The following is a 12,253-nucleotide window of genomic DNA, read 5'->3' on the forward strand; positions in this document are numbered from 1 at the left end:
TCATTTTTATGAGATAGTAACTCATTATTATGAGATAGTAACTCATTATTATGAGATAGTAACTCATTATTATGAGATAGTAACTCATTATTATGAGATAGTAACTCATTATTATGAGATAGTAACTCATTATTATGAGATACTAATTCATTATTATGAGATAGTAACTCATTATTATGAGATAGTAACTCATTATTATGAGATACTTTGTCATTATTATGAGATACTATGTCATTTTTATGAGATACTAAGTAATTATTATGAGATAATAACTCATTATCATGAGATACTAATTCATTTTTATGAGATAGTAACTCATTATTATGAGATAGTAACTCATTATTATGAGATAGTAACTCATTATTATGAGATAGTAACTCATTATTATGAGATAGTAACTCATTATTATGAGATAGTAACTCATTATTATGAGATAGTAACTCATTATTATGAGATAGTAACTCATTATTATGAGATAGTAACTCATTATTATGAGATACTAAGTCATTATTATGAGATACTATGTCATTTTTATGAGATACTAAGTAATTATTATGAGATAATAACTCATTATCATGAGATACTAATTCATTTTTATGAGATAGTAACTCATTATTATGAGATAGTAACTCATTATTATGAGATAGTAACTCATTATTATGAGATAGTAACTCATTATTATGAGATAGTAACTCATTATTATGAGATAGTAACTCATTATTATGAGATAGTAACTCATTATTATGAGATACTTTGTCATTATTATGAGATACTAAGTCATTATTATGAGATGCTAAGTCATTATTATGAGATACTAAGTCATTATTATAAAATACTAAGTAATTATTATGAGATAATAACTCATTATCATGAGATACTAATTCATTTTTATGAGATAGTAACTCATTATTATGAGATAGTAACTCATTATTATGAGATAGTAACTCATTATTATGAGATAGTAACTCATTATTATGAGATAGTAACTCATTATTATGAGATAGTAACTCATTATTATGAGATAGAAACTCATTATTATGAGATACTTTGTCATTATTATGAGATACTAAGTCATTATTATGAGATGCTAAGTCATTATTATGAGATACTAAGTCATTATTATGAGATACTAAGTCATTATTATGAGATGCTAAGTCATTATTATGAGATACTTTGTCATTATTATGAGATACTAAGTCATTATTATGAGATGCTAAGTCATTATTATGAGATACTAAGTCATTATTATGGGATACTAAGTCATTATTCTGAGATACTATGTCATTATTATGAGATACTAAGTCATTATTATGAGATACTATGTCATCATTATGAGATACTATGTCATTATTATGAGAAAGTAACTCATTATTATGAGATACTATGTCATTTTTATGAGATACTAAGTCATTATTATGAGATACTTACTTATTATTATGAGATACTAAGTAATTATTATGAGATAATAACTTATTATTATGAGATACTAATTCATTTTTATGAGATACTAAGTCATTATTATGAGATACTAAGTCATTATTATGAGATACTAAGTCATTATTCTGAGATACTATGTCATTATTATGAGATACTAAGTCATTATTATGAGATACTATGTCATTATTATGAGATACTATGTCATTTTTATGAGATACTAAGTCATTATTATGAGATACTTACTTATTATTATGAGATACTAAGTAATTATTATGAGATAGTAACTCATTATTATGAGATACTTTGTCATTATTATGAGATAGTAACTCATTATTATGAGATACTTTGTCATTATTATGAGATACTAACTTATCATTATGAGATAATAAGAGATACTAATTCATTTTTATGAGATAGTAACTCATTATTATGAGATACTAAGTCATTATTATGAGATACTAACTTATCATTATGAGATAATAAGAGATACTAATTCATTTTTATGAGATAGTAACTCATTATTATGAGATACTAACTCATTATTATCAGATACTAACACATTATTATGAGATAGTAACTCATTATTATGAGATACTATGTCATTTTTATGAGATACTAAGTCATTATTATGAGATAGTTACTTATTATTATGAGATACTAAGTAATTATTATGAGATAATAACTCATTATTATGAGATACTAATTCATTTTTATGAGATAGTAACTCATTATTATGAGATACTTTGTCATTATTATGAGATAGTAACTCATTATTATGAGATACTTTGTCATTATTATGAGATACTAACTTATCATGATGAGATAATAAGAGATACTCATTCATTATTATGAGATAGTAACTCATTATTATGAGATACTAAGTCATTATTATGAGATACTAACTTATCATTATGAGATAATAAGAGATACTAATTCATTTTTATGAGATAGTAACTCATTATTATGAGATACTAACTCATTATTATCAGATACTAACACATTATTATGAGATACTAAGTCATTATTATGAGATACTAACTAATTTTTATGAGATACTAACTCATTCTTATGAGATACTAACTCAATATTATCAGATACTAACTCATTATTATGAGGTTTTTAACCAAACGTGGCAGAAATAGGCTTCCATAGCCTTTAGGCTGTAAACTCAGTACAGAAGGTCTTGGTTTCTACAGACGCTACCAGATTAACTGCACATGGGAAAGTTGCCAGTGGACTCTATTGATCTCACTCAATAATTTATCAGCTATGAATTATTCATCACCAACAGAGATCTCTGGATTCATGAGGATCTCCATTTTCCCCTCTGTTGTCCCATGAATTCATTGGCACTATGAACTTGTTTGCATGTGTGACAGTATTTGATGGATCCGTTGTCTGGTGTAGATCATCTTGCATGGGAATGTTTATTGTGTTGTGTGCTAAGTCATGCTGATAAGTCAAGCAGATCTCTTAATAATGTGTTTACTTAAGCTGTCTTTTCTCTGTAGGTCGCAGCAGTAAATAAAGCAGGAATGGGACCTTTCAGTCAGTCTCTGTACTACAAAACTGCAGAGGCCCGTAAGGAGCATGCATACTGTATATTTCACAGGCTCTGTTCCAAACCCTACTGGGCTGCATTGCTGTCTATGTCCACTAGGCAGCACGTTTATTGAAATTGAACTTTGTTGCTCCTTGTGGTTGAAGTGCATGTAGTACATGATGCCTAAAAATGCTGTCTAGACAGGCAGCATACTACAAAAATTTAGCATTTTAGCTGTGATGAATATATTTTGATATGTGTGTGTTTTGATCTCACAGCTCCTGGTTTGGTGTCAAACCTCTCGGCGCAACCCGAGGGTCACATGTCGGCTTTGCTGACGTGGTATCTTCCTATACGCATTAATGGGCTCATCACTAAGTTCGCCGTGAAAGTGAAGCATGCCCGAACTGGCCAGATCGCCCGCACCCTGGAGCTTAATGCAGAGGAAATCATGAACGGAGCCTTGCCTCACTGCAATGTATGTGTGCATGTGTATATTGTGGAAACAAACCATATAGACACACCGAAGAGCATTGAATTAGTAGCGCAAAAGGTTCTGGTTTCGATTCCCAGGGAACAAGTATACTGACATAATTGTAAAAAAATTACCATGTGTGTGCATCTCATTCTTCAACGATATACTAATTCATGACCTAGACACACACCATAAATGTGCATGCCAAATGTGTAAATATAAAGATGTGTTGTGAATATATTTATACATATTTCCTAGGATGCGGCAGACATCTTATCTCGTGGTACCCCAAGTCCGGCTGAATCCACTCAGCTGACCTCTGCCGTGTTGCCAACGGTTACGCTCTCAGCTGTCCCGCCTGCCTCCAGCTGGAGTGTTCCAATCAGTGTGAAAATTAATGAGCTCCGCCCCTACACACCTTATGTGTTTGAGGTCTCCGCCTTCACGAGTGACGGGGAGGGCCAAATCGCCAGTACAATGGTTCGCATGCCCGAGGCCGGTATGCCAAAATACACGAAGCACACACTGTACCAACACACTTAAAATTCTTAAACATATTTGATGTCAAAACTTTTGTAAACTTAAAGTATGGAAACTGTTCAGAAAATGTTTTATTGTGCACAATTCATCTGTGTATGTTATCATAGTCCCTTGAAGGCAAGTCAGTTCTCTCAGCAGCCGTACTGGCTTTGGCCCCAGGCAGCTGTCCACATAATGAAAGTTTAGCTCTTATCTACTTGAATAAAAACAGACCAAAATCTCCAAAATGAGGAAAGCAGGGAACATAAAATCAACCACAATATATTCAGTTGCAGACTCTCATGCCTTTTTCACCTGCAAAAAAGTGTCTATAAGAGAAATGTTGACTGGCGTGAATACATAATAAAAATAAAAATGCATGTGTATGTGTTACAGCACCTGAAGATCCTCCACAAAACATTTTGGTGAAGAACATCACATCCAGATCTCTGTCTCTAACTTGGGAGCCTCCGAAGATCATCACTGGACGCTTCAGTTACGTCATTCAGCTCCAAAGCCCAGCAGGTCACTGCTTTCTCCTGCCATCACTAAAACATCTCGAATATCCAACCTATTTCTTCCTCAGTTTGTATGATTTCAACTAGCACACAAACCTCAGACAATATTCTTAACCTAAACTAAGATCTCTGATGAGTAAAGGCTGCTCACACCAAGGATGATAACTACGGTATAACTATAAGGATAAAGATACAGAGTAATGCTATAATCTGAAAAAGATCAACCCAGTAACTTTGGTAAACCATTCTCTGCAAGCATGTGAAAAAATAGCTCATTTAAATTTGGCTCCCTTGTGATGTCAGAAGGGGATAATACTGCCCCTTAATCTGCAGTGTCTAATCACCGGCACTGCTATTTAGTGCAGAGATCAGCTCATTTGCATTTAAATGACACACCCAAAAACTACACATTTTTGCTCACACCTATAAAGCGGCAACTTTAACATGTTATAATAAATTATCTGTGGTGGGGTATTTTCAGCTAAAACTTCACAAACGTATTGTTTCTGTCCTAATGTATGCCATGTATTGTGTGTATTTTAGGGTTAATAAGTGAGAACAACACATTCGAACTGACGTTTACTTACAATGGACTGACTCCTTACACATTATACTACATCTATCTCATGGCCAAATCAGCAGGAGCCACAGGACCGGCAGCAGTGATCAACGTTACAACACTAGCAGAAGGTAAAATCAGTCGAATATTGTTTGAGTAAAACGTATTTTTACAATGGAAAGAGTCTATAAGGCTGTTTATAATAGTTATTTGTTTACATTTTAACCTCGCTCTCCTTTTCAGAAATGTGGAGTTCAGGATAGGACTCTTGCACTTTAATATTTAATTGTTTAATTTCAGCTATTCTCAAGTAGTACAGTGGAGTATTCATAATTCATGGTTCCTACAGTTTTAACAGGAGGTCTGTGTTCTGGTCACGACTCACATGACCCTTTCATTGATGCTTACTTTGTAAAATTGTGACATATTAGGAGTCTTTTGGTCCACAACAAAGCAGGAAATACTGAGATGCTTCATGAAAGGATTTCTGTTATGCTAGCGGTGGATTGTACTGATCTATTTAGCCTTGAACATCAGTATCTTTCTAAAGATAAAATATGAATGTTAAAGCCACAGTTTTTTTTTTTTCAAAATTTCTTGTGATGCTCAAGATTGGTAAAATTTTCATAAACTCCAGTTACTTTGGAAAGACGCTCTGCTGTATTATGTTTTTGGAGAACGCAACATTCATTGTGCTTTAGTGGACCCATACAGTTCAAAAATCTCACTTGTTTTTCACAGACAGCAGTGAGATTTAACAAAGGAATTTTTTTTGTCTAGTGCTTCTGAGTTTTGAAGTTTCTGGAAATTTTTCTTTTTGAAACTTCAGTTTCAGAAGAGATCTCAACAATGGCAAATCTAAATCGTGCTCACCAATTACCAAAGTTATCATGACCTGAAAAGGATATCAACTTGACATTTTCTGTTTCTTTCAATACCATATTTAATATAATATATGCTTTGCTCAGTAACGGTTTAGGTCTGAACACTTAACTTCATGTCAACGATGTCCCAGTTGTGTCTATTTTATTTCTCTTCAGAAATTTAAGGGAAAACTCTAACACTTGTATTTGTTAACATTAGTTAATACCAAAGGGCAACTTTCCAGTTTTTCTTGTGAATCCAATGACTTAAACTGCATCGACTGGCCATTATAGTCAAACTCTTAAAATTAGTCAATCCCATAGACCCCCCCCCCCCCTCCATGTTAAAATGCCCAAATTTACAGCAGTAAAAAATATTTTACAGCCTGGTACAAAAGGTGGTGTTGGTCTGTATAGTTATGACATGACAACTCTTCATGACATCTCATCCAGCCACTTGAGTGACAGGTAGATTGACACTGCTGTTACTACCGTTGTGCTAGATGGGCGTGGTTTCAGCAACCAGGCATCTCAGCTCCACCCACTTTTCGCCTCTTTGCCCATTTTTGGTTATCCGGGAATGACACTCTGCCAAGATGGCGACAGCCAGCTCCGTCCACTTTGGGCTTAAAAAAATGCTCTTCACAAGCCTATGGGTGACGTCACGGACACTACGTCCATGTTTAATACAGTCTATGGTTAACAAATTAGTTAACATGAACAATACTTCTACAATATTTTTTATTCTTTGCTTATGTTAATTTCAGCATTTATTAATACATTTTACTAATACCTTTCTTTATTTTACTAACTATTATAAGTGACTAAGCAGACATCAACACCTATGTTGTTTCTCTCTCCAAATGATCTTTGATTGTGGCATAAAATGGATGAAATATCATTATGCTAACGTTAGCCTTAAAGGGTTTGGGTCAAAATTAGTAAAGGTTAATGAGGTTTATATGCATTACTGAATGCACATACATGACAAAACAAATGTTAGTTCATTACTTAAGTTCCTTTCCTCTAAAATTAGATTTTTGTTGATGGCCCGAAAGCATTTCATGTGAAAACTGTGATATAAAAAATTAAGGATGTTATCAGCTCACTTCATACATTCACTTAAAATGAACTAAATACTCAAGTTAAAAATCTAGCATCATATACATTTTCTATACATTGTTATTTTTCAGATTTTGTTTAGCTTGCATACAGTGAGAATATTGTGTATTACTATGCGAGTTCATACAAATATTTTATGCAAGCACATGATGTAAAATGCACAGTAGTGGTCTTCATATATATATACTGCATGTGTGTGTTTTCTGTTAGCCCCCAGTGCTGTGTCTAATCTGATAGTGGATTCTGTCGACTCAACATCTGTACGTCTGTCATGGAAAACCCCAAGTCAACCGAACGGACTCATCACACACTATAGGATCCTAGTGTGGCATTACGATACACTTGTACAGGATATCACCCTGCGAGGACGGGTAAAACACACACACGTACAAGTACAGATTACACATACATACACACTGATGGGTGTTAGGAAACATATTGAAAATACTGCATGACTGCATGTGAAATTAATGAATATGTTAAAGTAAATGACAGTTTAAATAAAATTGTGCAATCATAGATATATATACACAGAAATGTAATTAAAGGATATTTTGATGGGCCGCTATAAGCAAGTCGTCCCTATATTGGAACAGTCCAAGACAGTACGTTAACCAGTGTTGCCAAGTCTGCTGTGATTACTTTAAAACTGGTAATGCAGATTGCTTTTCCTGCATGTTAAATGTTAAAGGGTTTTGTTTATTTGCTGTCAATATTAAACATAAGATTATTTTATGTATGAAAATAAAGTGTTGGTATTTGGGCTAGGGTCATTGGTCTAGATTTAGTTGGCCATTGGGTTGGATTTGTTTTGCAAATCTGGCATCCCTGCCATGATGGTCAGTGAATACTCAGAAGCAAGTTGATGTTTGTCCACAACCGTTGTTTTACACATGTTTGATCAAGTGTTGTAGATCCAAACATTATAATTGTTAAACTAACATGATACCCCAAGACAAAGTGTTTGCTAAGATGACATTTGAAGTTACTATAGTTTAAAAACCTGTATTATTAAAATAATACATGTATAAAAACAACACATTCTCACCTGTAAAAGGTTAGCCAATTTTATAAAATATTTGGGAATTTAAATCTCTTACAAACCAGAGGCCATGCAATGTCGTTGGTTTCCGGGAAAACTGTGAGTGGCGTTTACAATTGGACCATTCCAAAATGGTGGATGCGTCTACATATGTGGAGTGGTCGAATTTCTGTATACATATGTATGGTTGCAATATGTTGTAAGAGTTTTGGAGTTTTGGGGTAATTGTTGTGGCCAAAACTGGTATTGCAATCACAAAACTTGTGGCCAAAACTGGTACTGCAATCACACAACTGGTGGCCAATACACAAAATGACAACATAAACATCAGATGAGGGCTGCAACTCCACTTTTTAAATGACAATATCCTGGCCAGACCAATGTTGTCAGTGATATAAGTATTTGAAATGAAAAGGATTTCTTAATGTCTAATGACATATCAGGGTCATTTTATGATTTATTGATATACATTTCTTACATAATGTTCCTTTAATTTCTTTATATTCATGATAAATTGGGCATGTTTTGAAAAATAGCTTTAATATATGTGTTTGATTTGTTTTACTGGTTTTCTCCTAGAACACCACTCAACCGATGCGTCGAAATGCAAGATCACTTTCCGAGATCACGACGGGAACTGTCTTTACTTTAACTCCAAATGAAACTTCTTCTACGTTGGGCTTCAGTTTAACCCGTGATGATCAAACAATCACTCAAATGACCTCTGATCTTCCTATGACACCAAGTACACCCCAAACTCCTCCGCTTTGGCTCACGATGACCAACAACACAGTGGATGCATCTGTTGAGGCGGAGACAGAGGCCGTGACCAAAGACCCTTCCGCTGAACTTTCACCATTCACCTTAAGCACTGACCAGACGTCATTGGTTAATTTTAGCCCCTCCCATCCTCGTCGCTCCACCAGGGCGGTGGCCACAAACTACACCCAACAGACAAACTCTCCAACAAGAGTTGGCACTACCATTGGAATAGAGGGTAAATGACTCCACCCACTGTGACATCACTAATTTATTAGTACATCATTCCCTCATGATCTATCTCATGTATTCTTTCGCATCATATCAAGTTTCTTTATTACAAGTTATTACAAATGAAGGTTTTGTAAATAATTGTGGATAAATAGTTTGAGACAGCCATTGTGGTGCTTTCTACTGATTGGTTGTGTCCATGTGCTGTGTTTGATTGACAGTCCTACCAGCCACTGAAGAGACTGTAGACTTCTTATCCAATCAGATGTTGTATGTGGTCAGAAGACTGAGTCCTTTCACAGACTACAAATTTAGCGTGACGGCGAACAATGTCATGGGAGAAGGACCTTCGAGCCAAGTTACAGTAAAAACAACTGAACAGGGTAAAAGACAGATCAAATCTGGTACTTACTAACCGTGAGTGATGTCAGCTGTATACCCTCACTATATAAAGTACCCTCAATGTTTTCCCACAGTGCCCAGCTCAGTTCAGTTTGTGTCCTATCAGAACATAAGCTCCACCTCCATCCGTGTCAGCTGGGAACCGCCTCTCAATCCTAACGGCAAGATAACTTATTACACCGTGTATGCACACAATCTCTTTACCAACCAGGAATTACAGGAAATGACAAACACTACCAGCATAGTGCTTACAGGTAATACACAAGCACACCTGGTAAGAATTCATTATTTTTTTTTAAATTGATGTGCCCTCTTAATCTTTGATCAAAAATGCAAATCTCCCCCCCCCATTTTTAGATGAGTCCACTTGATAAACACTGTCCATGTCATCTGCAGGTTTAGAGAAGTACAGCAGTTATAAGTTGCGTGTGGCGGCGTCTACGGCTGCGGGGGAAAGTCCTCCGAGTGAGGAAGACTACATCTTTATCCTTACACTAGAGGATGGTACTGATCACTGCATTCTTACAGACTACAACTACATTCTTATAGAGTATCTCAGTACGTCTTTCCGTCTGTTTCAGAGCCCGATTCGCCCCCACGGAATCTGGCAGTGGTGAAAACCACGTCTTTCACCGTTACTCTCACTTGGTCACCACCGGAAGAACCCAACGGCATCATCCAACAGTATGAAGTCTCGTACAGCAACAGCACGTATGACAACACGATCAACAGCACGTCACCGAGCATCACGTTGCGTCATCTGAAGCCCTACACGCACTACAATGTGACGGTTCGTGCGTACACACAACACGGCCATGGAGATCAGATCTCTGATACGCTTCAGATGCTGTCTGGGGAGGATGGTGAGTCAGTCTGGAACTGATTAATTCAATTCGTTTTTGCTTTAGTATTTTATAAATTGGGTAAGAGTGCCATCTAGTGGATAATAGCAGAAATATAGATTACCGTAAAAACTTGTCAGGGAAGCGTCTTTGGCAGGGAAATGTTTTTTCTTAATTGACAAGATAACTTGTCAATGGCGGGGAAAGAGTTAAAAATTGTAAGTAAGTGCTTTAGTTAGTTCTCGAACTTTCCGTTCATCATTGAGTCTTGTATTCAGGTTTATGTCCTTATGCATAGTTTGATCTGTCTGTGGCAGTGCCTGGCAGTCCACCCTACGATCTGATCTATGAGAGCATCGGATCCAGCGAGGTGAACGTCTCATGGTCTCCACCGCTTCTCGCAAACGGTATAATCCTGTTTTACAACGTGGATTACTGGAACGCCACACACTCTCTGAACCAAACCACAAATGTCCCCTTTGCCGTCCTGTCTAACCTGAGGAAGTATACACGTTACCGGGTCAGCGTGCAGGCTGCCACATGGGTCGGCATGGGAAACCAAACCAGTGAGATTCTGAACATCACCACACTGGAGGACGGTGAGTGCGTGTATTTGTTCAAGAAATGAGTAATATGCGAATAATTATTTTTTTTCCTTTTTAGCATCTCCTATACTGAAGGGCATCTTCAAAGCTGCAGAGTAATTTTCCTTATTACAGATTTGCAAGATGTTTAACTATTCTTATTTTTCACTTTTCAGACTGTATACAGGGAGTTTTATGGCTGGATGTGGATGCATTTTATTAAAATGAATCTTTATTTCAGTTTTCTTGGATTTTTCCTCCTAGTTATTAGGATTGACAGATCCGGATGCTGGACATTCACTCACATTCCCTCTCCTAAACCCCTTTCACATTTGTAAATAGTTAAGTCCACTGTGGCATGTTGGTTACATCTTTTTTCGGGGTCTTGTCAACGAATAGTTGATGTTTTTCTTAAATGACAGTACCCAGTTCACCACCAAAATTCCTAGTCGCCAGGATATTGTCAGATACGGAGGTGGAGTTGTCCTGGAAACCTCCAGAAGAGGCCAACTCTGAGATTTTGTATTATATAGTAAGAGTTTGGTAAGTATAATTTATTCATTATGAAGTCTTCAATTTAAAGTTTTTGGTTGTAGCGGATCATAACTCAGTACTGGGGACTGTAATTGTGTTATAGGAATCTGAGCTCTGAGTTTGTAAAGAATGTAACAGAAACGTCAGTAGTGATCAGTGTTGATAGGCCGGGTCGGTATAACGCCTCTGTAAGCAGCTGGACTCGACTGGGAGATGGAGGACTGTTGGTTTACATCACGTTCCGTACCACTGAATCAGGTGAGAGTTTATATGCGAGCCTACATCTTATTTTGTGCCTGCTACAGGCTACATTATTTCTCAGATTCATACTCTTAATGCATTTGTACAGTTGTGTCATTTGGAGAAACATCTGAGACTAAGATGATACTTTAATAAAACACAACTCCATCAAATCTCTTGAGTTATTAAAGAGCAACCACTGAGCAATAACACTTCCCTCTGGGAATGAATACTAATAAGGTTGCTTTTTGTTTAGGATGTTGTCTTCTGTCTGTAGGCTGTATCAGCAGTAGTCAGTGAGGCAACTCCATGAGGTTTTAAAACCCATTTTATGAAAATGTCTTTACATTTACTGTAGATTCTCACTGCTTCTTTTTCTTATGATGCAGCACCATCAGATCCTCCTCAGAACGTGTCATACGTGCTCCTCACAACCTCCACAGTGCGTCTCAGTTGGGCTCCCCCGACTGAACCCAACGGCATCATCCAGTTTTACAACATCTACTACACAGACAATAACTCAACGTTTACACAGGTGCATACACACATACTGTACTGTATACATGTGTGAACCACAAAACCA

The 12,253-nt window shown here is 36.2% G+C and overlaps 1 protein-coding gene across 1 annotated transcript in view; it reads left to right on the top strand.

Annotated features, from left to right (window-relative positions):
- ptprq (protein tyrosine phosphatase receptor type Q) overlaps nucleotides 1-12,253 on the top strand; it is a 70,635-nt gene that overhangs the window by 15,957 nt on the left and 42,425 nt on the right. The window contains exons 14-25 of the mRNA XM_055174860.2: nucleotides 2,949-3,018; nucleotides 3,259-3,458; nucleotides 3,714-3,954; nucleotides 4,371-4,499; nucleotides 5,036-5,182; nucleotides 7,247-7,407; nucleotides 8,658-9,075; nucleotides 9,290-9,451; nucleotides 9,545-9,724; nucleotides 9,867-9,974; nucleotides 10,052-10,333; nucleotides 10,630-10,911. Coding sequence (XP_055030835.2) covers nucleotides 2,949-3,018; nucleotides 3,259-3,458; nucleotides 3,714-3,954; nucleotides 4,371-4,499; nucleotides 5,036-5,182; nucleotides 7,247-7,407; nucleotides 8,658-9,075; nucleotides 9,290-9,451; nucleotides 9,545-9,724; nucleotides 9,867-9,974; nucleotides 10,052-10,333; nucleotides 10,630-10,911 — 2,380 coding nt within the window. The remainder of the gene's footprint in view (nucleotides 1-2,948; nucleotides 3,019-3,258; nucleotides 3,459-3,713; nucleotides 3,955-4,370; nucleotides 4,500-5,035; nucleotides 5,183-7,246; nucleotides 7,408-8,657; nucleotides 9,076-9,289; nucleotides 9,452-9,544; nucleotides 9,725-9,866; nucleotides 9,975-10,051; nucleotides 10,334-10,629; nucleotides 10,912-12,253) is intronic.

This window comes from Misgurnus anguillicaudatus, chromosome 15, assembly GCF_027580225.2.
Source record: "Misgurnus anguillicaudatus chromosome 15, ASM2758022v2, whole genome shotgun sequence".
Lineage (NCBI taxonomy): Eukaryota > Metazoa > Chordata > Actinopteri > Cypriniformes > Cobitidae > Misgurnus > Misgurnus anguillicaudatus.